This window comes from Aulostomus chinensis, chromosome 9 (genome assembly GCF_037954235.1).
Source record: "Aulostomus chinensis isolate RoL2024-O1b breed Wild chromosome 9, RoL_Achi_v1.0, whole genome shotgun sequence".
NCBI classification, from domain to species: Eukaryota; Metazoa; Chordata; class Actinopteri; order Syngnathiformes; family Aulostomidae; genus Aulostomus; species Aulostomus chinensis.
Window position 1 is genome coordinate 28,772,187 of NC_141328.1, and position 27,492 is coordinate 28,799,678.

At 45.6% G+C, this 27,492-nt stretch overlaps 1 protein-coding gene across 1 annotated transcript in view; it reads left to right on the forward strand.

Moving 5' to 3' along the window:
• Positions 1–7,478: 7,478 nt before the first annotated feature.
• lgr6 (leucine-rich repeat containing G protein-coupled receptor 6) overlaps positions 7,479–27,492 on the forward strand; it is a 39,513-nt gene continuing 19,499 nt past the window's right edge. The window contains exons 1-2 of the mRNA XM_086214893.1: positions 7,479–8,072; positions 24,315–24,386. Coding sequence (XP_086071019.1) covers positions 7,852–8,072; positions 24,315–24,386 — 293 coding nt within the window. The 5' untranslated portion in view covers positions 7,479–7,851. The remainder of the gene's footprint in view (positions 8,073–24,314; positions 24,387–27,492) is intronic.

The following is a 27,492-nucleotide window of genomic DNA, read 5'->3' on the forward strand; positions in this document are numbered from 1 at the left end:
ACTCATGGCACTAGAAGGCTTTATTTTCTTCATTTGATTTGACACAAATAAATCAGGTGTATGACTCCTGCTCAGCGTAGTTAAATAAGAGCCTCTGAGCCTGCTTCAATACACATACTTCCTTCTATAGTACACATATCACTCACACAGTATTCATTCTCTCCCCACATAATTCAGAAATATTAGGAGTACTACTCCTACTCAGAAGAGAGTAAACAGCAGGCAGCTACAATCTGTTACAGTAATAAAACCAGTATAAGATAACAACAGCGTACAAATCATGCCAGTTCAGATTCACTGTAGCAACTTCTAATTAACATCATTACTCTGCTGTAGTCACTGTGCTCCGCCCCCCCCCCCCCCCCCCCCCGCTGTGAGTGCACACAGGCACCCACGTGTGCTGTTAGTAGTTTTTAGTGCGTTGCTGTACCTCTCAGCCTCCTACATAAGCAGTTTATTATTTCATTGGCTGTCGATTTATCGTCGTTAACTGGAGTCTGCAACCATAACAGGAACTTAGAAGTGTTTGTTTCAGTATAAATGAAGTGTAAATGCACAGAATACATTTTATTTTGAAAATAGCCCAAATGAAGGAAGTTGTTGCACAGGTGAGGAGTGTGGAAAGGCCAGTGGGTGACACAGCTGACGAGCTGGACCTTGGTCATGTCTTCATCTCTTTGGAGGAACTTCAGATGACCTGTTGAGGGTCCGAGGTCAGCCAGTGGGGTGTGTGTGTGTGTGTGTGTGTGATGTGTCATCCTCTAGTCCTTCTTTCAGGTTCCTTCTTTAAACAGTCAGTCAGACTAAAGGTTTGTCGCCATCTGCTGGTTGTGTGTTTCTTCACCTGCAGAAGTGCTGCTGTTCTGTCTTCTGCCTGAAGATGGCGCCATTTCACCAGATAGTTTAGAAATCAGCTCTGAACCCAAAACCAGTTCAACCAGAGCAACTGACTTATTTATAAGATTGTTGGAATCACCCCCCAACTATTCTGTTGCGTCTCCTCGGTTCTGCATGGATGGGACGCCATGGAGACAGTCACTGTTAGCATTCCCGTCCGCACCGCCACGCTGATACGATCGAGCTGAAGTGGCTACGACAACAAAGACGGCACACAAACTCATCACTCACACATGCAAGCACAAATGCACATGAACACACAGGCATATAGAAGACCTGCAGATAAGAACTTGCAAGCAAGCAAGCACACACAAACACACAATTTTGCATTTCTTGCCACACTTATAAAATTTTATGTCGAGGTCAATCAACTTTTCATGGATCCTTTTACAAGTGTAACACACACACACACACACACACACACACACACACACACACACACACACACACACTACTCTATCCTTCAAATTAAGATGTCTCTGTTGAAGCAGGAAAAGCTTGTGATTTGATCGCTGTTTTCTCTGAAGTGACAGTGTGATATATGAGGGTTAATATGGTGTAATAGTCTGACTGAGGCCGACAGGTCCACGCCTGCACGCTGCCACAGAGAGACGCTCAACTCTGTTTGATGCTATTGTGAGCACCGCCACTGGCGCTACAGTCCGTGTGTGTGTGTGTGTTCTTGTACTTGCTCCTTTGTGAGGACTAGAATACGTATTTAACCAACCGAGTGAGGACATTTTAGCTGGTCCTCACTTCTTCAAAGGACCGTTTGAAGGTCAAGACTTGGTTTTTGGGTCGAGGTTAGAATCACGTTCAGGTTAGATTTAGGGTCAAGTTTAGAGTCAGGCAGTCAGTTGAGATGGTTAGGGGGAGGGGCTAGGGAATGTATTATTTCAATGAAAGTCCTCACAAAGATACAATTACAAGGATGTGTGTGTGTGTGTGTGTGAGTGTGTGTGTGTGTGAGAGTGTTTTAAGGGCATTTAAACTGCTCCTATCAGGAACCCTCAGCTGACTGTTGGGAATCAAAATACAAACATTGTTTTTTACGGTTAATGAAAAAAATCTCTTTACCTTCTCCTTGAACAATGATATCTAATCACAGTGAAGGAAGAGAAGAGAGTCCTCCAAAAACGTCACAGAACCATCGGCTTCGTTTTCAAACCTGATGTCTGTAGACTGGCGAGATAAACTCCTTGTCGTGGGAGACGCTCACTCACCGCCCCTCACTCCTCCACTACTTCCCTGGTTAAACTGCACTGGTACCAAGCACCTGGTCCTCCCTGGTGCTGCCGAGGTTCTACCCTGGTGCTGCTGAGGTTCTACCCTGGTGCTGCAGAGGTTCTTCCCTGGTGCTGCTGAGGTTCTACTCTGGTGCTGCTGAGGTTCTACCCTGGTGCTGCTGCGGTTCTTCCCTGGTGCTGCTGCGGTTCTACCCTGGTGCTGCAGAGGTTCTTCCCTGGTGCTGCTGAGGTTCTACTCTGGTGCTGCAGAGGTTCTTCCCTGGTGCTGCAGAGGTTCTACCCTGGTGCTGCTGCGGTTCTTCCCTGGTGCTGCTGCGGTTCTACCCTGGTGCTGCAGAGGTTCTTCCCTGGTGCTGCTGAAGTTCTACTCTGGTGCAGCAGAGGTTCTTCCCTGGTGCTGCTGCGGTTCTACCCTGGTGCTGCAGAGGTTCTTCCCTGGTGCTGCTGAAGTTCTACTCTGGTGCAGCAGAGGTTCTTCCCTGGTGCTGCTGAGGTTCTACTCTGGTGCTGCTACCTCACTGTGGTGGTAAGCTCCTCTGTGACTCTGAAGGCTGTTCTGGTGGGGCAAAGTAGTGGCAGGACCAAAAAGCACCACCTGGCCCTCCAGGTAGGAGTCGGGTGTGTAGCGAACAACGCCACCCTGTAAACCACCACCCTGCTGCGTAAGCTTCTACACCTGCTTTAAGTGTTACACCCAGGGGCCCCAGAGCAGAACAAAGATCAGCCTGGGAGCATAGAGACTGGGGCGAGGCACGTGGTCGCAGCCTCCAACCAATCAATCAATCAATCAGTCAAGTAAATCAATTGGTGCCAAATGTTGGTACCTGATAGTTCAACTGGTAGAGAGTGAAGTCCGTGAGGGGGAGTGTCACCTCCTGCTCCAACCCACAGTCTTGGTCCTCACACTGACCTCTAGTGGCGGGTGCCCCTCACACCAACCAGCAGAGAAGCCTCTGAAACTCAACGCTCTCAGCTTTCTAGAATATTTCCAGGTTCCAGGTGTAAATCCGCCCCCTGCGTTTGCTGCTTGTTGTTGTGGTAATGAGGTTAAATTCCATTTCAGTGCTCTAGCATCACGCTGAGCCACATTTTTATGTCCTTCATGACTGTTTTGCAGTATTTAAGTGGAGACAAACTCTTACAGCAACACGAGAACATGTAACTTGTTCAATATGACATACATGAATCTGGTGAGGTAAACTCTCTGCTGCATGACAGAATATTGTGGGTTTCCATGAGTTCTCTTTGGTGACTTTGGGTGTTTTTCTGTTTTAAACAAGACTTTCCAATCCCAGAGCTTGACGGGTCATCACGGAGGGTCACGTTACAGGAGCGACGCCCCTCCGGCTGCCGTGATGAGCTCAGCACTCGCGGCCCAGGACGGAGCTTCCCTGATCTCCATGACTAACCACATCTCCAGAGGCTGACTATTGTCCCTTACAATCACACAGGCAAATACCTCCACCAGCTCAGTCCACTCACCCCCCCCCCCCCGCATCCTCATCCCCTTACCTCATCCCCCTTACTCCACCTTTCATTCATTCATTCCTTTCCTTTGTACTGTGAGATGCGGAGAGGAAGAGAGTGACGGGGGAGAGATGGAGGGGGCTGGTGGTGGAGGACCTTTTGTTGGCTTTCAGGTGGTTTCCCATGAAAAGCCAGAGAACACACCTGCCGCCACCAGCAACTCGCGGCGTCTCACTTGCTTCCGCTGAACACGGCCGAGGTTGGCCTGCTGCTGCCTCAGAGAGGCCTGGACACACAAACACACACACCAGCACATTAGCAAGCACACATAGGTGTGTGCAAACATCAAGACTGGAGAGGCAGGAGAGGGAGCGGAATGATTTCTTGGAGGGGGTGGTGAGTGTGTGTGTGTGTGTGTGTGTGTGTGAGTGTGTGTGTGTGTGTGCATGCGGAGGCTGATTGCACTCTGTTACTCTGTTCTCTCCCTGAATGGACTCTTCTTGCTGCAAGGAGCTCAGGTAGCTGTGCGTGCGTGCGTGTGTGTGTGTGTGTGTGTGTGTGTGTGTGTGTGTGTGTGTGTGTGTGTTTTATTCCCAGATAGACCCCAGTGAGTGCTCTCAAGTTAGTGTCAGGTGTCAGGTAGCTACTTGTCTTTGTGTCTTCAAGGCTGCCGTTGCTTGGGTAGTGTTTACAGCCCAGAGAGGAGGAGGACGGGGGGGGAGAGGGGAAGGACGGCCGACTTTGATCTGATGTAGACTATTCGATATTGTGTGTGTGTGTGTGTGTGTGTGTGTGTGTGTGCGTGCGCGCGTGCAGGAGAATGAACAAGAAAGAGAAATAACTGCTTACATACTTTTTAGTGGCATTAATGATTGCAACCATGCAAACAGGTGTGTCATGATTAAGGCTGTTTATTCACCCTGACCAAGCCCCCCCCCCGCTAGCATTTCCGGCATCGTTCCCCTTTATACGCACATTTGCCCTGGTTCCCTTCATTGGCTTCTTTTCCTCTTCGCTTCACCCTCACTAGCATTCGTTCCCTCCTTCGCTAGCGTTTGTAACAGGGCCGTAACGTCGGCCCTGGAGAAGAGCTCAGTTTGACCGTCTCATCTGGAGACATTGTTGTGAACCACCACGAACCTCCGCGACGAGAGCTTTCTTAGTGTGAACATTCTAGTATGAGAATCCAAGTGTAGATGTGCTCCAGACTGCTGCTCAATGATCCTCAACACCATCTATTCTATTTCTAACGGCCTCTTAAAATACACGACCTCAAGTTGAGGCTGAATTTCATCTAAATATTCTCAGTTCTTTCAGAGACGAAAACGATCAAAATGATTTTGGGAAGCTGAAACATTCCCGCCTTAGCTGTTTCATATGAACTCAAACAATTTGATGGAAATGTGTCAGTGAGTCCAGGAAAGTACTGCTGCAAGCTCTTCTCAGTCTTCAGGATCTACAATTTGATCAGCGTCACGTCCAAAAGTTGACCGCTGGTTTCTCGTTATATCAGTTACATTTCCAACACACTTCATCAAAACTAGCGTTGCAGCTATTCAGCTAACAAACAGACCAGTGATGCCGGTGGAGGCGATACTGCAGGCAACAGCACAGATGATGAGATGCAAAGCGAATGTGATAAAAAGTCCTGGTTTTGTGAAGAATTATTCCGCATCCTTGCAGGCAAATAGGGCAGTTAGCATGAACGTTTACTGGAAAAAGAGGCTCTACGCTAATGTCTCCTTTGACACATGAGACAAACTCTTCGGCTGGAGCTCCAGTCGAGCACCGAACACACTTGAATGTTGTCTCCTGAATGATGTTTCGCCTGAGTGAAGATCTATGAGAAGCACTGACAAGCAAATACACACAGCAAATGAAAGGCGGCGATAAAGCCCGTCAGAACAGAAGCCATTTCACACAGCGCACTTCTAAGGCTGTAATGTGCTCAGCTTGTTTTTATGCTACTTGTGATTTAAGAGACTGAAAAGAGCCTGAGACGGGCAGCAGAACACAGCAGGTTTCAGAGTAGGTGTGTTTGAGAGCTCCCCCGGGGGCAGACAATTAAAGAGCATTTAGAAAGACGAGAGAGCTCCAAGTGCAGGAAGGGGAGAGGTGGCTAGAACGCAGGTGTATGACCTGCATGTTTGTGTATCCATTGAAAAGACTTCTATACACGGATGTTCTGTGAGATCACGCACTCCTGCGACCTGCTGCTTTATCTGCCAAAAGGTAATTGCCTCTGCCGGGGAAAAAAACATCCATAAAATATCACGGACAACGGACAGAGGGAGCAACAACAGACATTCCACTACAAAGAGGAAGAAAAGGAGAACAGAGAGCGAGCATGAGAGAGGGACCATGTGAAGAACAGCTCTGAAAGAGTTTTTGTGGGGCCGTAACAAAGACCCCTCAGAAAACACAGTGGCATAGGAATGTTAATTAATTAATGAGAAACTATTCAGCCTACAGAGAATGGTGGAGAAAGAAAGACGGGGAAAGACAGCGACGAGCTGGAGGTATAGCCAAACTGCGCAGCACGTTGAGAACCAGTTCCCGTTTGCTTTTGCTTTTAAGGCCTTTTTATGCCATAAATTTACATGTTCTGTCCTTCACTTGGCCTCGCATGAACATTTGCAGGCTCTGTGTCGAGTGAAGACCTCAGCTCCTCCGGCTGCAGCTCTCAGGCTGTTTGAATTCATCCAGGTGGATCTGAACAGATCTTAGCAGCCTAAATGTTTGTTACATCTAAGAATAAAATATACACATCGATAGAAAAGTAACCATTTCTTGAATCAGTAATTGTCTCCTTCAGCTTCCGATTGATTCAGATTTGCTGCTCGAACCTGAAATCTAATGACAGACCACAGCGAAGTCTGCGCTTCTTTTAAGTTGCAAGCCAGTTCCTTCTCTGATTTGTTGTATTTCAAATATATATAATTATACTGTAGAATGCACCATGACGTGGTTATGCAACATCCCGCGCAGGTGTACAGCACTTAAAGCTCAGTTTTACAACCTATGAAGTTACATACAACCTGCTGGAGTCGAACAGCTGCTGAATGACTGAAAGCGAATCAGGTGAAGAAAGTTTCTTCAGATGAGGTCCGGACTACTGAGAGTGAGGCGCTCTCATGGAATTAAGGGGATTGTTTGAGAAGGTGGAGACATGGGAGCACAGAAATAGAGGGAAGCACCGACAGGCTTTTACCTGAGGCAGCTGACACTCCACGAATCCACCCTCCTCTCCATAGACGGGAGTGTGTGTGTACATGAAATGGATGCACACGCTCCTTTGCGCCGATCACTCACAATCCGGTATTTTCTAAGGATGTTTATGTGCGTGCATGCATGCATTGCATGCGAGCAGCGTTTCTGTGAGTGCATGATCTCAACAATCCAGCAGCAGAAACCTGAGAAGGTGTGACTTACGAGTCATTGGATTCTGCTCTTTCTAGGGACTGAGGGGTGCTGAAGTGTCAGAATTCCAACTTCCTCCAAACAGTCACTCCCAGTCACACACTCTAGCTCTCCCTCACACACTCTGCTGCCATCATTCTTGTCCCACAGACCCTTTTCCTCTTCTTTCAGCTGTAAACAGTGTGTCTCATTTCCATTCATAAGATCCCATCTTGTCTCAGAGCACATACAGTATTGCCCCCTCCCCTTCTCAGAATCACTCTCTCTCTTCACATTCAACTTCTAAGCAAAGTAAAACAGGGGCAAAGGAAGAGAGGGAAAAGGAGACGGAAGAGTTTGAGAGTCACAGGGCCCCTCCCACTTTCCAGAGATGCTCCAGCCCATCCCTAAATTGGGGGCCAATGAGGGTAGCTCATTCACAACTCATGCGCTCCTTCTACAATAGGTAAGGAGGGAGAGACAGAAAGAGCAAGGGACATATGCGAGGAGGGAGAGTGTGAGATAGAGGGGTTGTGTGTTGGGAATAAAGACGATGAGAGAGTAGAGGGAGAGCTCGAGGGGAAAGAAGTTAACCCTTGGGGATGAAGTGGTGACTGAGAGAGAGGGAGTTAGCAGGCAGAGAGGAAGAGATGAAGAGGTAGGACAAGTGTGGACAGAAGAAGCAGAAGAAGAAGAAGAAGGTGGTCAGAAGCTTTTAAACTGAGGCAGGTCAGTTCTTAGAGGAGAGGAAAGACTGAGACGTGCTCACTTTTCCTCAGCTGACACCTCAAACATCAGAGCGACCAAGCAGGTGTACACGCAGGCAGGTGGATAGGTAGACATGGTGCCTGTGCTTCTGCTTCTCTGCGTGGCTCGAGGAGTTTTGGGTTCTGCTCCTGGAGTCTGGGGGTACGGACGGATCCAGGACAAGCAGGGATCAGTGGCGAGCATGTGCCCGTCTCCATGCCACTGTGAAGAGGATGGGATCTTCATCATGGTGGACTGCTCAGAGCTGGGACTATCGTCTGTGCCACCCAACCTCAGCCCTCTCACCACTTACCTGTGAGTAACACGGCGTAAAGTTGCCAAGGTGTTTTTGGTGTGTTGTCTTCTCCTGCTGCCACTGTTCACCCAGGCCTCCTAGAGGTGAGCTGAATGCCTTCATTTTCATGACAACTAATGAAATCCAAGTGCAACGCTTGTGTTAAGAAGATAAGACAAAAACCACACAACATAAATGAAAAGATGAGCAGCAGCAGAAAAACCACGCAGTGCACAAGTCAGCAAGAGCTGAGTAGCTTTACGGCACTTTGGTGACTCCTTAAACTTGATCATCCTTGTCTGTCCTCCAGCTGACTTCTCACCGTACTCCTTCACTTCCTCATTCATCACTCCTCATGTTGTTCCACATGGAAACTCATGTCTTAGTCTATGAAAGCAGCTCATCCCCACAGATGAAGACCCTCCATTCAAGCTGCCCAGTTACAGTTGTCATCCTTTAAAAAGCAAAACGTGTGTGTGACCAGGAAACAGCAGCACAACCGGCATGTGGATAAAAACAGGCAGGGCCAAGTGGGACCGTGTGTGTGTGTGTGTGTGTGTGTGTGTGTGTGTGTGTGTGTGTGTGTGTGTGTGTGTGTGTGTGTGTGGACCACTGAAGCAAAATTACTGGACCACTACTTTCAGTATCAGGTTTCAGACACAGTGTGAGTCTGTGCACATCCAAGTGTATGTTTGCAAGTGTACCTCTGTATGTGTGTGTGTGTGTGTGTGTGTGTGTGTGTGTGTGTGTGTGTGTGTGAGATGTTAGCATTTGTTTGTGAATGACTGAGTCTGGCCACAGATGGCTAGAAATGTGTTTAGGTTTAATGAGCACTTTAATGCCCCCCGTATGGATTACACTGCTCTAAGATGTACTGAGGTCGAACCGTTCAACCAACAGAAACTGCTGGCACGAAACCTGGAAAAACTCATGTAATTGTCTGTTTTCTTTTGTTTGAAAACCTGACAAAATTCTTAGAATGATTCAATTTGCGAAGGCTGTTAATACAAATTCATAAATATGAGCTGTGGGCGTGTGTTGGAAAGGTTGGCTGGAGCACATGGGACCCACTGTAAAAATCATTACACATGATTATTATCATTCATCAAGTTTTTACTATATTGAGTTGCAGGAATTAAACCCGCTTCACCACCAGGAATTTATAATGGTAATGAGAGAAGCTTTAGGCGTATATTATGCAAACGACGGGAGATCTGAGCAGTTTCCTATGAGAACCTGCTGCCAGATCTTCCAGAGCTGCTCTGCTACGTAACCCTCCGAGGACGTATTAGAGACCCTTTGTGATAACTGATATTGAAGTGATAGAAATCCAGGAAACCGGGTGTGATGGAGCGGTGACTCACTTGGGGATCTATAGGAGAAATGGAAAGATCAGGCTGCAAAAGAACTCTACTTGAATCCTGCTGTCATGGGCAGCTGTCACAGGGTCAGTGTGTGTGTGTGTGTGTGTGTGTGTGTGTGTGTGTGTGTGTGTGTGTGACTGTGTGTGTGTGTGTGTGTGTGTGTGTGACTGTGTGTGTGTCTGTATGTGTGTGTGTTTTTGCATAGTTGGGGAAACCACCTGATAACCCTCTCATAGGTTCACACACACACACACGCACACACACACACGCACACACACACACGCACACACACACACACACACACACACAGAAAACAATAAACTTAATGGCAGAGATATTGAACCTGTCAGTCCTCCTCGAAAGAGAAACAGTGATGACCTGAGAGTCTGAATCTACAGCCACACACACACACACGCGCACACACACGCACACACACACACACACACACACACGCACACACACACACACACACACACACACACACACACACAATCATCATCCACTACAAACACAAGAGTAATTGTTCATTTCCCCTCGTTACCTAACAGTGGAACTGGACCAATTAGTGAGTTTGAGGGCTGATTTAGAATAAGATAAATAAACTCAGCGACCAACCGCGAACGCCCACACACAGTCACACAAACACACATACTTAACTGGAGAGGAAGAAGTAGAAGAAGAAGAAGTAGAAGAAGAAGAAATAGAAGAAGGGAATGTGGGGCAGCAGGAGAGATGCCACAACAAATTAAGATACCACACACAACAATCAGAGATTTCTCTTTTGCTCCGCTGATAAAAATCATCAAAGGTAAACAAACTGCGCTCCCTAACCCTGCCCACATGTATGCACACACGCAGAGTTGATGGAGCTTGTCAAGCCAGAACACGGCACAGCAGGCTTCAGTTTCTCGTTTCATCCTGGAGTATGAAAGGTTAGAACAGCGGAGAAGCAGTCCAATCCCCACCAGGATGTGTGTAAGTGTCCAGCACGCCCCGCTGCGCTGCCGCGGCTGGATTAGCCACCCAGCACATCCTGGAGGTGCGGAGGTCACAGGGATTTGCTTGAGAACAGTCCACATTACAAACCACATCTAGAGAACACTGTGAAACTCTATGACATCATTGGCCCGTGTCATCAGAGAGCCCTTCAAAGTCAGCGCAACTGTACATGCTGTTGCAGCGGAGAGGCCAAGCAAGGCTCTGCTCTCTATTTTCTCGTGTTTATTTGCACTCTTGGATGAGGCGGCTGTGTGTAGGTAGAGTCACAGTGGAACCAGCTAAAACGCTCCAGTATGATTCAGGTCGACTCTGCAGAGGAATCTAACTTCTCGGAGGTAAATGTGCTCCGAGCAGAGTTGGGAGAGATTTCTGAGAAGAATCATTTCCGTGGGCAACGTATGGAATAAGCTGTCATGTGAGACGCTTTGAGAGACCTTCTCTTTGATAAGAGATTAGAGAGGAAAGACTGTGCCTGAGGGAGTGTGTCTGAGTGCATGTGTGTTAATGAGTCTTGAGCTGCTGTGTACAGTATGTACGTTTGCCTGTTACACACACACACACACACACACACACACACACACACACACACACACACACACACACATACATGTGCATGTCCTGGGGTTCTGGTGGTCCAGATCCATACTTCTATCCTTGATAGAGCCTGCTCCTGTGCTGCCATGAGTGGAGCCTCTGTGCTGTCAGTCCAGCCTTCTCCAGCCCCCGGTAGGACTTCTGGATGTCAGACTCTTCTTCTACCTGGAGGAGATCCCTGCCCTGCTGCACTCGTCCCTCCATGAAGGTTCCTCCTCCTCCTCCTCTGAGCCAGGTTCCTGCTCCCTGAGGTTTTCACTCAGCAGTTCATCTTTAGGGAGCATCTTCCTGGTGTAGTCCTGGATCTTGGCAGTCTCGTCCTGGTCAGTGGCTCTGATGCTCACCAGTGCTTGGCCTCCCTGCTGGACTTGGGGTGGAGCCGTCCCTGCACTGTGAGGAGCGTCCTGGTCTGTCAGTGGCCTCCTTCTCCTCCTCTGGCAGGGCAACGTTTTGATGGCTTGGACCTTCTTCCTCCCACTGTGCTGACTTCCATCCAGCTATCTGTCTATCTCTCTTCCTATCCTCCATCTATCTGTCTCTCTTCCTATCCATCTATCCATCCATCCATCTATCATCTATCTATCTATCATCTATCCATCTATCATCTATCCATCTATCTATCCATCTATCTATCCATCTATCTATCTATCTATCTATCTATCTATCTATCTATCATCTATCTATCTATCATCTATCCATCTATCTATCCATCTATCTATCATCTATCTATCATCCATCTATCCATCTATCATCTATCATCTATCCATCTATCATCTATCCATCTATCTATCCATCTATCTATCATCTATCTATCATCTATCCATCTATCTATCCATCTATCTATCATCTATCTATCATCTATCCATCTATCTATCCATCTATCTATCTATCATCTATCTATCTATCATCTATCCATCTATCATCCATCTATCTATCATCTATCTATCATCCATCCATCCATCTATCATCTATCTATCTATCATCTATCCATCTATCATCTATCCATCTATCTATCCATCTATCTATCTATCTATCTATCTATCTATCTATCTATCTATCTATCTATCTATCTATCTATCATCTATCTATCTATCATCTATCCATCTATCTATCCATCTATCTATCTATCTATCTATCATCTATCTATCTATCTATCTATCATCTATCTATCTATCATCTATCCATCTATCTATCCATCTATCTATCTATCTATCTATCTATCATCTATCTATCTATCATCTATCTATCTATCTATCTATCTATCTATCTATCATCTATCTATCTATCATCTATCCATCTATCATCTATCCATCCATCTATCCATCTATCATCTATCTATCTATCATCTATCCATCTATCTATCCATCTATCTATCATCCATCTATCCATCTATCATCTATCTATCTATCATCTATCCATCTATCATCTATCCATCCATCTATCCATCTATCATCTATCTATCTATCATCTATCCATCTATCATCTATCCATCTATCTATCCATCTATCTATCATCTATCCATCTATCTATCCATCTATCTATCATCTATCATCCATCTATCCATCTATCATCTATCTTCTATCTATCCATCTATCATCTATCTATCTATCATCTATCCATCTATCTATCCATCTATCTATCCATCTATCTATCTATCATCTATCTATCTATCATCTATCTATCGATCTATCTATCTATCATCTATCTATCATCCATCTATCCATCTATCTATCCATCTATCATCTATCTATCTATCTATCTATCCATCTATCTATCCATCTATCTATCATCTATCTATCTATCGATCTATCTATCTATCATCTATCTATCATCCATCTATCCATCTATCTATCATCTATCTATCTATCATCTATCGATCTATCTATCTATCATCTATCTATCATCTATCCATCTATCTATCCATCTATCTATCATCTATCTATCTATCATCTATCTATCTATCATCTATCTATCATCCATCTATCGATCTATCTATCTATCATCTATCTGTCATCCATCTATCCATCTATCTATCATCTATCTATCTATCCATCTATCTATAATCTATCTATCATCTATCTATCTATCTATCTATCTATCATCTATCCATCTATCATCTATCCATCTATCTATCCATCTATCTATCATCTATCTATCATCCATCTATCCATCTATCATCTATCTATCTATCATCTATCCATCTATCTATCCATCTATCTATCTATCATCTATCTATCTATCTATCTATCCATCTATCTATCTATCATCTATCTATCTATCCATCTATCTATCTATCATCTATCTATCTATCTATCTATCCATCTATCTATCTATCTATCTATCCATCTATCTATCCATCTATCATCTATCTATCTATCTATCTATCTATCCATCTATCTGTCTATCCATCTATCTATCCATCTATCATCTATCTATCTATCTATCTATCCATCTATCTATCTATCCATCTATCTATCTATCATCTATCTATCCATCTATCTATCTATCTATCTATCTATCTATCCATCTATCTATCTATCCATCTATCTATCCATCTATCATCTATCTATCTATCATCTATCTATCTATCTATCCATCTATCTATCTATCCATCTATCTATCCATCTATCATCTATCTATCTATCTATCTATCTATCATCTATCTATCTATCTTCCATCCATCTATCTATCATCCCTCCATCTATCTCTTTATATACAAACATATATATTTTCTTTATTACTATATTTATATTTATATATCTATATTTACTAAATTAGCTCACCTGTCATAAATTTTTACTTGGATTAAATGAATTAGTCACCTTGTCAAACTCCTACCTGTTTAAAGCCAAATCCTTCAGCGGCCCTCATTGTGTGTGTCAAAGGAAAAGACTGTGCATTTTTGTGAGCATGTATGTGTGTGTGTGTGTGTGTGTGTGTGTGTGTGTGTGTGTGTGTGTGTGTGGCTGAGCAGCGATTAGGTGATGCTTTTTGGTAGTGGTGAGTGCGGTGAACTTCTAACGGTGTTTTGGCTGAGGCCAGGAAACCACAGCGAGCGCATTACCAGACAGAGGAAAATCAAGGAGTTTGCGAATGTGTGTGTGCGTTTGTGTGCGTGCGTGTGTGTGTGTGCGTGTGTGTGTGTGAAGACCACCCAGACTGTTGAAGGAATTATTTTCTTCTTGCAAGTGGAGGTGAAGCAAGAATAAATGGAGGGAGGGTAGAGGAAGAGAGGAAGTCTGAACTGACCGGGAGAAAAGTGAGAATTGAATATTGGTGACAGGGAAACTTATAATGAAGTCCCAGTTTACGTTACACTCTCACACACAGAGACACACACACGCACACACACACACACACAAGGAGACAACATCCTGCCTCTGTGTGGTGGCGGTGACTGTAGCAGTCGTGTGCGTGTCATTTAGCCATTATGTTGATGGAATGATTCCTATCATGAGTGGCTGGGGTCACACTGTAAACATCACGTCTGAGACGGACAGACAGAGAGAGTGGGGGGGTGGGGTGGGGGTGAAGGTGGGGAGGTGGAGGAGCAGAAACAAACAACAACAGAAAGACAGTCTTTGTGTGTGTGTGTGTGTGTGTGTGTGTGTGTGTGTGTGTGTGTGTGTGTGTGTGTGTGTGTGTGTGTGTGTGTGTGAGAACTCTCAGCAGAGGGTCTCTATGCAGCAGCTATCAGCTCCAGCATCAGTGTCCTGGCTCCAGACATCTATGGAAGCCCCCTGCCCCATTTACACCCCCCCCCCCCCACACACACACACCTATTCTCCTCTCTTCACCTTTTTCCACTTGCCTCCTTTAGTTAGAACTAGAACATTGAGTATGTGTGTGTGTGTGTGTGTGTGTGTGTGTGTGTGTGTGTGTGTGTGTGTGTTCAGAGCGGGTGTCGAAGCTGGTCATGCAGCACTGAGTGTAACTGTACGATCACTGGGATGACGGCAATGCACCTCTTCAGAAATCCAAATGAGAGCATACAGCTCAGGGCAGCAGAGTGAGCACAGTGAAGGGTGTGTACTCTGTTTTCAAGGTGTGTATGTGTGCATATCAAGGATGGGGGAGGATCCTCAGCTGCAAGCCAACAATCTGTCAGGTGTGATCAGAACTGAGGAGGAGGTATGCACCGATAGAGATGAAAAATCCTGGATAATCTACTCTGCTTATGATGTTTAATCAAGAAACTTCTACTGAGTTATTACTTCCTTCTGTCCCTCCTCACTGTCAGAAAGAATTTGCCTCCAGTGTCAGTTCCTCTCTCTCTTCCATTCCCCTGAGGAGAAGAAAAAACACTTCCGTCTGCAACAAAAGTGATATTTATGCCCGGAGGGTGTTAAGAGAGAAAGAATAGGTGGTTCGTGTTGGACAGTGAGATGGTTTGTAGTTTCCTGACATGAACCTGGGAGGCTTTTAAATGTCGCTGGGGGACAGACGGCAGGTAGGCAGGAAGAGGACAACAATAGAAACAATGTCAGTTCTCTTGGGAGTGGCAGGAGAAGACATAGAGGCCAGTGTCCGCTATCGCTCCGTATTCTGGCTAAAATGTGGCATCAAAATACGAGATCCCAAAGGTAACCAAAGTGGAAGAGGCGGATCATGTATATGAGTGTACATATAAACAGGACGTGTACTAGTTACTGGAGTCAGACCTGCTCGCAGTGTCTAAATGTCTGTATGTGTTTCGTGTGATGGCAGTGTGACACAAGTATGACATGGGGGTTTGGAATGTGTGCCCCGCGTCGTGCGGATGAGGGGTGAAGGGCTGCTTCTGACTGGGAGAATTCAGAAGGCCTGCATGGCCCAGATTCCGATTCCAGCCCTCTACAACCCTGGGAATCAATGGGAATGTTTGCATGTGTGCATGAATCAGTACAAGTGCCTGAGCGCCACAGAGAAGGCATTGTCCTCTGGGACCAGGCCATGACAACTGTCGCTAACTGTTCCTGGGTATGTACACGCATATATGTCCAACCTACACACACACACACGCACGCACGCACACACGTATCTGTGACCTGTTATTTGAGAACAAGGTTGTGTGGCTTTTTTTAAACCAATTTCCACCAAAAACATCAGCGTGTCTTACGAGGGGCAGATGGCTTAAATTTTAAACCCAATTTTTTTGCTGCCACAAATCAAAAACTTGTTTTGTGTCCCGCTGCAAGACGGAAATGCTGTCTACCACATTTCATACGAAACAAGATGTTGTTGCTCCTTGTATTTTGGCTGAGGCTCCCACAAACCACATCAGTGCCCATTTTTATAAATCATTGTACTATGAACTTCTTTGCTTTGGCCTTTTTTTATAGTTTGTGCACAACATGCTGGAGCATGTTTTCCTTTCGATGTCTTAGCTTAGAGGGCTAAACTCAGATGGTCGCCCAGATATTTTTCTCCCAACCGAAACTTTATGGTCCGAATAACAATAGATTCCAACATTTTTGTCCATGTACTGAAAATAGAAAACCCTAGAGATGAAGTACAGCAGGCCTTTAACTTTCCCCTGCACCAGGAGTAAACACCAGTCTGTCGCTGTCCGTCTGTATCTGTCTAATCGCTGGAGAGGCCTGCAGACTAAAGTGGCTCATGTGGGTCTGGCAGTGTGCAGGTGATGACTAGTAAGAGCTAATGATACATAATGCCCTACTCAACAATATAGACACATACACACACACACACACACAAAGAGGAGCACATACCCACAGAACCCCCATGTGCACACAAGGAAACATGTTGCACACACTCACACTGACTTAATGATGGTTAATGCCTTATCCAATCCCCTGGTGCAGCATCAAAGCGTCCCGCAGAGCAGCGCTGATACAGCGATGCTAGCAGGGATTAGCTTGACAGAATGGACCACTGGGATGGGACTTGGCTAAAGGGAAGTAAGAAGAAATCACAGACGCACTAAAATGTCACACACATGTGCACACCCCTCAGGGCACGCAGGCACTTAGCACAGCAAATTTTGGGGGTGCTGCACGGGAAGGACCAGAAAGTAGAAGACGAGATGTAAAAAACAGGAGGTGCAGAGGAGAACTGAGAAGGGGGACTAGTCCTCTCAGGACTCTTAATTTTGTAGTGAAATGATCTGAAAGCAAAAACAGCGGTCGGGTCACAAAGATGCCGTAATACGTCTTGCTAAAAGTGGACTTCACAGGTGTATTATCCATCTGCAATAAAAGGTGGCTGGAGGGAATTCGTCCGCCGAGGCCAGATTTACTCACGTCTCTATTACATGTCTGCGAAGAAGCAAAAGAGAAAATCTGGACTTTTTACATGTGTGGCAAGAGGCCAAGCTAAATCTCTTTAAACCAACAGCAGCCACATGTCCTCATTGGTATGGAGTACGATTTCATCAAGTGCTGATCTAAGTTCAGTTCTAGATGTTATCCGTTAAATATATGGAGCAGATGAGCTGAGCGTAGATCTGTGAGTGCAGCAGTCAAGAAGCCAGCAGTGGATTTGAGCAGTCCGCGAACAAGATCCTGTGTCCTCCTGTTTCTGCCATTCAACCAAATGAAGTCATTACAGAGCCCGACACTAATACTCATCAGGTTTCGTTTATTGCTGAGAATCTGCCTCAAATCAGCGCGCAGGAAAAAACACCTCAGAAAGAGATATCTTTTCAGGATGTTTGGAAAAGAAGTGAAATTTATAACCCTTTTCCACACGTCTTTGCCATTAATGCAGCAGATTTAGATGCCATGTGCTTGTCCTTTGCTTATGTAAGGCTTCCTTTATGTGGCATAAATTGTTACTATGATTCATAAAGACAGGAGAACTCTCTTGAGCACAGGTCATGTAAAGAACATGTATGAAAGCCAGACAAATTATAAATGCCAAAACAACAGATTAGTGGACTATGAATGCTTTTCTGCCTCCCAGGGCTCTGTCCTACCCACAACAGCTGCCTGTCAGTCCCGTCCACATGTTGGAGGCAGTTGTATGTTGTGTAGCTCTGACTGTTCCAACACTTCCTGTTCCATTACTGAAGTGCTTGACCTCTCACCCCTCTCCCCTCCGTCTCATGACAGGGTGTGTGTGGGAGGACAAGGAGCGGACGTAAAGTGTGTATGTGCACGTGTGTATGTGTGTGTGCAGTATACCAGGGTATGAATAAGTCCCAGAGGGCATGAATATGTTTCCCATGACATGACCTCAGACTAAACAGCCGCTCTCTCCACCCAGACATCCGTCTGTCATTCTCCCCGAAACCGCAGTGAGCGGAAAAGAGTTCAAAACATGGGAACTCAAAAACACAGACGCATCTCCCTTTTCTGTCCTGTTATCTCGTCTTTTCTCTTCCTCCAACCCCCCCTTCACATTTCTCTGCTCTTTTGTAGCCCAGTCCTCCCCGTGGCCCTCCTTGTCCAGGTGAAAGACTTCCCCTCGCCTCTCCCTCGCTCTTTGTGCCCCGTGAATGAGAGAAAGAGAGAATGAGAGAGGGAAAGATAAAGAGAGCGTTCCTTCGGACACAAAGGGCAGTGTACCCCTCCCAGGAAGTCTGGGAGCGAGGGAGAAAAAAAACACATCTTTAGAGGAAGGAGGAGGGGAGGACAGCATTGTGCCCTCCTTCCTGACTCTTTGTATGTGTGTGTGTGTGTGTGTGTGTGTGTGTGTGCAAACTCATGTGTGACCACGAGAGAAACTGAATGCCAAAGCAGTCAGTCTATTCAGATAGAAAAAAAGCAAACACACTTAGACCTCACCCTCACACATTGTGCAGACCTTCTGCTTACTGCTCTCTCTGTCTCAGACACACACATCCACACACATCCACACACACACACATCCATCCATACACACACACACACACACACACACACACACACACACACACACACACACACACACACACACACACACACACACACAAACAACTATTTAGGCCCTCTTAAAGGCGGCGCCCAAGCATTGACTACCAGTTGCATTGTGAGGAATAAAAGATCCTCTTTCATCGCGGCTTTAACTGTTTCAAAAACCTAAGCGGTGAGGATCAGACAGGCTGAATCCAGCTGAAGACATTACTGTCATATTTACTGTAAAAGACAGCCAAGGTGTGGCTCAGTCCCTGCAAACGCAGAACTCCTGCCCTCTGGGCAAAGATGTGGTAGACGCTTTGCTCTAAAGACCTATTACTCCAATGTTCCCAGGAGGTAAGCTGCCTTCAAAGACTCACAGCTTACTGCCATTATTGGCATTTTGTTTGCTAAGAGTCTCCACCTGAATGAGGGAGGGACGACAACTTGACAGGGAGAGACAGAACGAACAGAGTAGGAAGTGAGAGGGAAGACCTTAGGGTAGGGCTCTGTAGGTGAGAGTCACGAAAAACATCCTGTTCCAGGGCAACAATATGAGCTTATTTGTTTACATGCTTTATTTTTATACTGCATGTAATTCTACGCTCCAGCAAAATGCCAAAAAACTTCCCCTCTTTTTCTCTGAGACAATGTCGTTCCGTTAAGGGGGACAGTTCCAAGGCAAAGCCGCCATTGTGCTCCGGCCTGCTTTGTCTGACGGACACATTTCACATCTGATGTCAGACAAACACCTGACTGCTGATGGCATCTCTTCCAGACTGAGGGTACATTCACTCACCAGGGTGGTCCTCCGTCCGGCCCACAGGCCACTGGGTGGAGCGTGGGTGTGTATGTCTCCTGAACAGAGGTGTTTTTCATATGATGTGGCTCGTTGTTTTGCTGCGCTAACTCACCAGTTCTTTTCAGAAAAGCTTCCAGTTTGAAATTGGCTACAGCGGAGCTGGGGGCACATTCACACCCCCCACACAGCACCTTTGATCACCGAGCTGATAACATACTTCAGTAGTTCTGCTGACGGCAAAAAAGGAAATATGATAAATCACATTATTGTAACAACCGGACTGTGTAACCCCATGCTCAAGATGAAATCTGAAGCAGAGATGGAGAGTGGCATAAGGAAGAGAGAGAGAGAGAGAGAGAGAGAGTGGCTCATTCATGGAAATGTACCTCCTGCTCCTTCATGCTTCTGTTCCCCCCTTAAGACAAGCCCCTCGCCATGGTTACTCTATCAATCACAGCATAAAGCCGTCATATATCCAGAACTTTACTTTTCTTCTTGTGCCAAACCTTCCTCCCTTACACACAAAGATTAAACGATCTATCAGACCACATTGTATATCTGCAAATCCCAAAACAAAGGAGGGAATCAAATGTCTCTCCCCCTCTGATTGCTGCAATCGTGGCCACAATTTTGCACCTCTGCTCTTAAACACACTACATAACATGTGTGCACATGAAAATCTAATTCCTCTCCAGGGATGACTGGATGCTTTGTCAGTCTTTCTGCAGATTCAGAGCAGAGACGGATACAAAGAACGGCCGGGGATGAGCACACGTCTCCCTGTGCTGTCGACTGCTAAAGTTGCCGAGAGTCTTCAGTTCATCACTCAGCAGCGGACAGAGATCAGAGGGGAGATGTCCTGTGCGACTCTGCTGCTTGAGAGACGTGCTTTCTTGACGCCACGATGGTCAAGATAGGGCAGCACGGTTCCCTGGTGAATAGTCACATGAAAAATTAAGAAAAGAAACACATGAACTTCCATATTTTCCCATTCGATCCGTCTCTCCTGCACACACACACAGACCCCCCCCACACACACACACACACACTGCAGACCGTTTCCATGTATGATGTGGTGAAAGCGCAACCAGAGACTGTACCCACCACATCTGCAGGCTCGCTGGAAAACAATAGGGGTGTGAAAATGAACGACAGACATCTTACCACACACACCGCAGCCACCTATAAATGGGAAAAATATTGTACTACACACACAGATACTGACACACAAACTGCAATACGTCCCAGCACACACACATTAGAAATGTCCATAAAGTAAGGACACAGAAACCCAACTTCTGGTTGAGAATCCCCACATACTGCGGAGGCTGCAGAATCCTTAAGCGCTCTATTTCTCATTTCTTTTGCGGCCGTTTATTTGCGCTGAAAATATCTGCACGTCACAGCGCCAGCCGACACAATGCACATGTGGTAGTCATCAATCATAATTATCATGGTTTAAAAAAGCCACAGCTGTTATTTGATTTTAAAAACAAGCCATAGCGCAGCGCTTTCCAACGATACGTCAAGTTGTCAGCAGAGGCCTTGGCCTGCAGAGCAGAAATGTCTCTGTCTCTCGCCGGCTTCCCAGCGAGCCCGTTGGAGAACACAGCCGAGCTGAGCCGCATTCAACCTTTCCCCATGACTCACCATTGTGTGTCTTTATTTTAAAACATTTTCTCCCTCCATTGCAGCATGTTTATTCTGACTGAGTGAGGCTGCTGTCATGGACTTCACACAACGTTTGTTTATGACTTCTTTAATCAGGACCAGATAAAGGAGAGCTGTCTCCATCCGTGGGCGCATCCCCAGAAGCTGGCTGAAGTGTGTGTGCGTGTGTGTGCGTGTGCGTGCGTGTGTGTATTGCTTTGATTTAATGATCCCTTCAGAATGTTCCAATAAATGTTTTTCCTCAAAAGATTATTAGCACATTTGTGATGTCATCCAGTCTTGATTATGTAAAATTTGCTGTTACTGCGATCCGTCAACTTTATTATCTCATATTTACCTCTGACTTTAATCAATGCACTGCATTTGTTGCTTCGACTCCTAAATCACTGCCTGGAGCTGTGCAGCCCCCCAGGTGAGGCAGATGGCAGCCTGGGAGGGGTTCTGCTCCAAGTTTGTTCCTGTTAACCGGGAAATTGTTTGGTCTGTAAATTCAGGAGCGTCGTCTAACCCTGCAGCGGTACCTGTGCTATGAAATGGCACCAATTATATAAAACTGAATTTGACATCTGCACAGTTGGGTTGAAGATACATTTTTAGCAACGGTGTTTGGGTTTGCCACCGGGAACAAATTAATTTTGCCATAATTACTTTTGAAAAGTTATAAGTTATTGAAAATAAAAGTCCATTTAACGATTTATATCTAAAATAGCTAAAAAAACAAACAAACAAACATCTGCAGTTTTTCTGAGTAACATCCAAGAAACCTGAGGATTTTCTAGAAACATTGATATAATTGTTACCTTCAATTTAAATCTTTATTTCTCTGTCTCTGTGGCATACGGAAACTTTAAAAAGAGTCGAACGAATCTATAGTTCGTTAGACATTCTTCAGTATTTCATCGGATCTAAAGACGCCGCTGAGGTGTGCTCCCATGAACATTTCAGATTTATTAAACATTCCACTTTGTTCTTCCAGACAGTTGCTCTACACCATTCACTCATAACGGCGATCACGTCTGTAAACTGACTAAAAGCTCAAATAAAGGTCGACAGTGAGGCAATGTTAAAAGGTGCCTTGTAGTTTGCGGTGTCCTGGAGTTTTATTGTAAACAAGCACAGTGTGCATTGCATGTAACTCTGCACAAATTGCGATGTTAGGTTTTACAAGCATGTTTGAATTTAATTAAACTCCCTGTAACCCCCGGTTCCATCCACGCAGCCTTTTTGAACATTTTTGAACCCGACGTTGTTGAAACTGGCGCGTGCCCTCCTTTTCCTCCTATTTTATGGGTCCTTTGCTACCTTTTATGGCACATCACCACCAGCAGCTGTCAACATGCATTACCACTCTGGATGTATATGACGCCACTTGCCCATCAAAACACAGGAATGATGGAACACAAGTAACAACCGTGTTAAAACCAGCAAAGGCACTGAACCAGGAAGACTGATGGTCTACTTTGGTCATTGGAAACACGGACACTGATGAAAGCACCCCCCACCCCCCCACCCCCCCACCCTCCAGGATGTGTCCTTGAGAACACCTTGGACCTTTCTTATCTCTGCTCTGCACTCAGCCCCAACGGAGGGTTAGGTGGGTGGGTGGGGGTCTGTCGTAGGAAATTCCCATGAAGACAAATTAATATATCATTCTTATGGAAAATATTGCACATCAGCTGAGGCATTAAAAAAAAGGCTCGTTAATTGCGAAGCTTCAACACCTCATGGTGAAAGAATATGCTGAGTCACACCTCCTAAAACCAAGTGACAGCAGGAGAGCACAACCTACTGCCTCATATTAAATGTTATCCTTGAGAAAGTACCAAACTGTTGCTGTAATGGATTTCATGTCAGAACTGTTAAATATGACAGCCTGCTCAAATATCCAAAGTTGAGAACCAGAGTGTTGCCGTGCAGGGTTTTTTCCACATCTCCCCTGAAGCGGAATATGGATCATGCCTGCGGATCGATCCATCCAGCCAAGCTGCGCTGACTCGACAAACAAACAGCCAGTGTGTCAAAACTCCCAACAGCAAAGGGCTTCCGAGAGCACAGTTTACACTTGCTAGCCCGGTGGTCTGGCTTTATGAGCAATGGTTATTTTCACACACACACACACACACACACATACACACACACACACACACACACACACACACACACACACACACGCACACACACACACACACACACACACACGTAAGCCTCAATCTTCAAGACTCATGCAGGACCCCGAGTGCTGTGAAAGCAAAGAAGGGGTGACGTAACGCCACCTTTCTTTCATTGTGTTTATCAAAGAGACGACCTTACATGACTGGGGCCACAAGGTTAGCCATGTATTCTACCAGAGGCTGACACATGCTATATTCCAAGAAAGCAGGTTTCCACGTTGTGTGTGTGTGTGTGTGTGTGTGTGTGTGTGTGTGTGTGTGTGTGTGTGTGTGTGTGTGTGTGTGTGTGTGAGCGCTTGTGTGCGTGCATGTCTGCATGCACGGATGTATCCGAGCATCCTCCACCTCTCCCTCTTTGACCGCAAAGCAGCTGCATCAACACTCACCCCACAACACACCCTGTCACGTCAGAGTGTGTCAGAGAAGCAGGGAGAAATGGAGTCTACATCGGCGCTATGAACAAAGGGGGAAGGAGGTGGTCTCCAGAGAAACCTGAGGGAGGAAAAAAAGGAGAAGGAAAGAGATAGATATGAACGGGGTCTGAGAGAAGGTAGAGTGAGACATCTGGAAAAGAGAAAGCGTCATTGGGATGAGGAGGAAATTACAGCTGCCCAACAATGATTCATTGGGGAAAATTCTCTTCTACATCTCCCTCTCATCCACCTCCTCCTCCAACCTCTCCACCTAACCCTTTCACCTCTCTCCTGAACTACTCCCTCCTCGCCATGATTGATCGCCATGTGAAATACACATTGTAAACATTTGTAATGTCCCAAATATCTTCAAAGAGCATTGATAAGGGAGCCTATGCATTGGCTGATCTTGTATTCTTTCCTTTCCCCAGGGATCTGAGCATGAATAACATCAGCGAGCTCCAGCCCAGGGCCTTCCACCGGCTGCACCTGCTATCAGAGCTGTGAGTACGGAACCGTTCAGCTCACATTCAATTAATAATCATCGGTCATCACAGCACATGACAAGAAAATCGTCGGCTGAGCTGTATGTGCCTCTCATCTCTCAAACCAAGAAACTGCCTAAAGCAAAATAAAAAAACAGAAGATCCTGGAATGGCTGCACAAACGAGGGAGGCAAAGGGAACCTGATATTCACACAGAGATGGAATATACGCTCCCTCAACTCTTCCTTGGGTTTGTTTTTTTGATATAGGTGCTGAAACAGTTTCTTGGCTTTTCACAAACACTTTTTTTCCTCCACAAAAACTTTTCATTTTACAAGATAAACAATACGCTGTCAGTAAAAGAAACAGATTTTTTTTAAAAAGAAACTGCGAAAAACAGACATGATTTGTGTCTGGGGATTGATATCCGATCATAAAATAAGCTAACGACAGCGAGAAACAGCCGTCGCAGCTAAAACTCCTTGACTGACAAACTCTCAGATTCGGACGCAACCTGGTCAATAATTCCCAAAGACGTATTTTGTTTTGTTTTGCTTTTAAAGGGCTCTGATGCTGCACCAAAACATTTTGAACAGGTTTTTTTCTGCTTGACCAGGCCAACATCTGATCTGACCACTCAGCAGAATTCGGCTCGGTCTCAGTTTGACAAAGGCCCGCCACACGTGTGCCCCAAGGGTGCGAATGTGTGCGGTTGTATAGTGTGCAGTGATGTGCAGGGGCTTATGCACGTATGTCGGCCTTCACCTGACTCTTTTACTTTTGAAGAGTCTGCATGTGTGTGTGTGTGTGTGTGTGTTCACTGTTTGAACAGCCTGCTGTTTTCTTTGCTAATGCTTGCAGCTGCAGCCTGTGAGGCATGAGCTAATTATGATGAAAGTATAAGGTGAGCAGGATAACTATTCAGTTGACTTTGAGTCACAGTCAAACTGGATCCGAGCAGAAAAGTCAATTTATTGTGTTCGTCCAACTAAAACTGAACTTTAAAGTTACATGTTAACCTGCCTGAAATTGCACTAAGCCGACTTTCTCACAGTAGGAAAACACACTTAGATAATGAGGTTGGGAACCAATTAGCTCCTGCACCTCAGTGCGCTGCAGTCTTCAACCCATAAGAGGAGCAGCTAACAGTCAAGGAGGGGCTATCATCATGGCGGGGAAACAAAGCACATCTGGATGAAGACAACTTCTTCTTGTTTCAGAGTCAGAAGAAGTCAGGTTTCCTTTAATAGTCTTTAAATGAAGTCTGCTTTCTACCGCCACCTACTGTTCTGGAGGTGAGCATACTTCAGCGAATAAAATCAATTCTTCCCCATTCATGTATACTGGGACAATACCAGTAGCCCAGTTACATGGCCTGATAGAGCTGTAACCACAGCTCGAGTACGCTGCATGTAAGTGCACTGTTCTGGAGGTTCTGCTGCAGTATTTAACCTGCAAACAATGCTTAACCCAGAAGGTGGAGTCGTTGCAATGTGATGTCAAGTGTCCATTTTTCGTGTCGTGTTGTTTCGACAGGGACATCACGTGCTAATTTAGTCTGTACGCGACACAAAACATCAACTGGAAAAAAAAGTGTCATTGAAAGCAGTGGTAAGACTGGAGACTGGCATACACAGCCTCCCCAGTACTTGTACACTGGGAGGCCGACAGCAGACCAATTACATGTCCTCATCAAGCTCCATCTGTAACTGGAGTGAAGCGAGCTGACACCTCAAAAGTTGAGAGCTAAATTCCAGAAGTGGTCTTTTTTTATCGTTTACTTAATAGCTGATCTGAGCTTCCCAGGTCATAAAAAGAGAGGACAGGACACTGAATGGTGATGATGAAAGTCAGAGCCACACAGTGCAGAGTAATGTTCAATGTCAGCACTGCCTGAGCCGGAGGAAGGGGGTGGAGGTCTTGGATGCAGCTCCACCTGTTGTGTTTGTCCAGAGACATTCTTCCCAGTGTTTTACAGCCCCACTGATCTTGCTTCCTCTGTATCGCTCTCATGTTCTGACGCTTTATGGAGAAGTTCTGTTTCTTTGTGATTCTTCCAAGGAGCATGTTCCTGTCCTGAAGCCAACTTTTATAGCCTGTTGACCATTTCTAGCGAGACGCTGAGATAATCACCACGTTCTGAGGCGGGGAGCAACACATTTATGATATACACTGACGTCTAGAACGTTTGGAGGGGTGAAGCATGCCAGGTTATGGTAATCACGTTGCAATTACAAGTCACACTGCAGAGAACAACAAACGGAGGCCCTCGACACAAACACGGTCGGTTTAAGAGAGCGTGTGTTTGATGTGGGTCTCCAGCATTTGTTGGTAGCACGGCGAGAGGGAAGGGCCAGGCATGTTGTGACTGGTGCAGTGATAAATTGTTTGATGTTCGGCTCTACCTCCTTGCCTTTCCTCACTCTATCTCTCTTCATTTCATTTCTGCAGCCCCCCCCCCCCCCACACACACACACACACACACACACACCACATCCATTTCACTCCAGGCTATTGCAAGCCTTTCATAGTTTTTTTTTTTTTTTCCCCTTTTTGGCCTTCTCTGCATTCTTATAAACCAAAAGAAATCTGCTTGTGGCAAGATGTCCGGCTTTAAAACTTTTGCAATAAAAGAAGGAATAAAATCCTCTGAGCTGCATGCGGAGAGTGGCCTTCATCGGCACTGCTCATAAATGTTAATTGTATCATGCTGCATCTCATCTCCCCTCCTAATTTCTCACCTTTATAGCGTCAGAGTGTAAACAGCTAATCCCTTTGAAGCTCAAGTGAACTGATTAATTCGTGAAGCAGGCATCAAATCTTTCCAGGCTAATCCTCTCTTTGATTCACTGGTTTTAATATCGATGATAAGAGGTAAGTCTTCATCGCCCCTCCCTTCAGCCCTTTCCTCACATCTGACTCCCCTCCTATTGATCTCAGATCCCTCTCATTAAGCCTTCATTTAGTGCTTTGATCAGTGCATTGCCTCATAATTCAAACCTGCACGCAACTGTCAGTCAAAAAGAGAGGCGACTGTGAGGCAGACACTGCGTGGATGGGTTAATGAGAGGCCATCGATGAACACTCAGGTGCAGACTTTGGAGACTGGCATCTACCTCAGGTG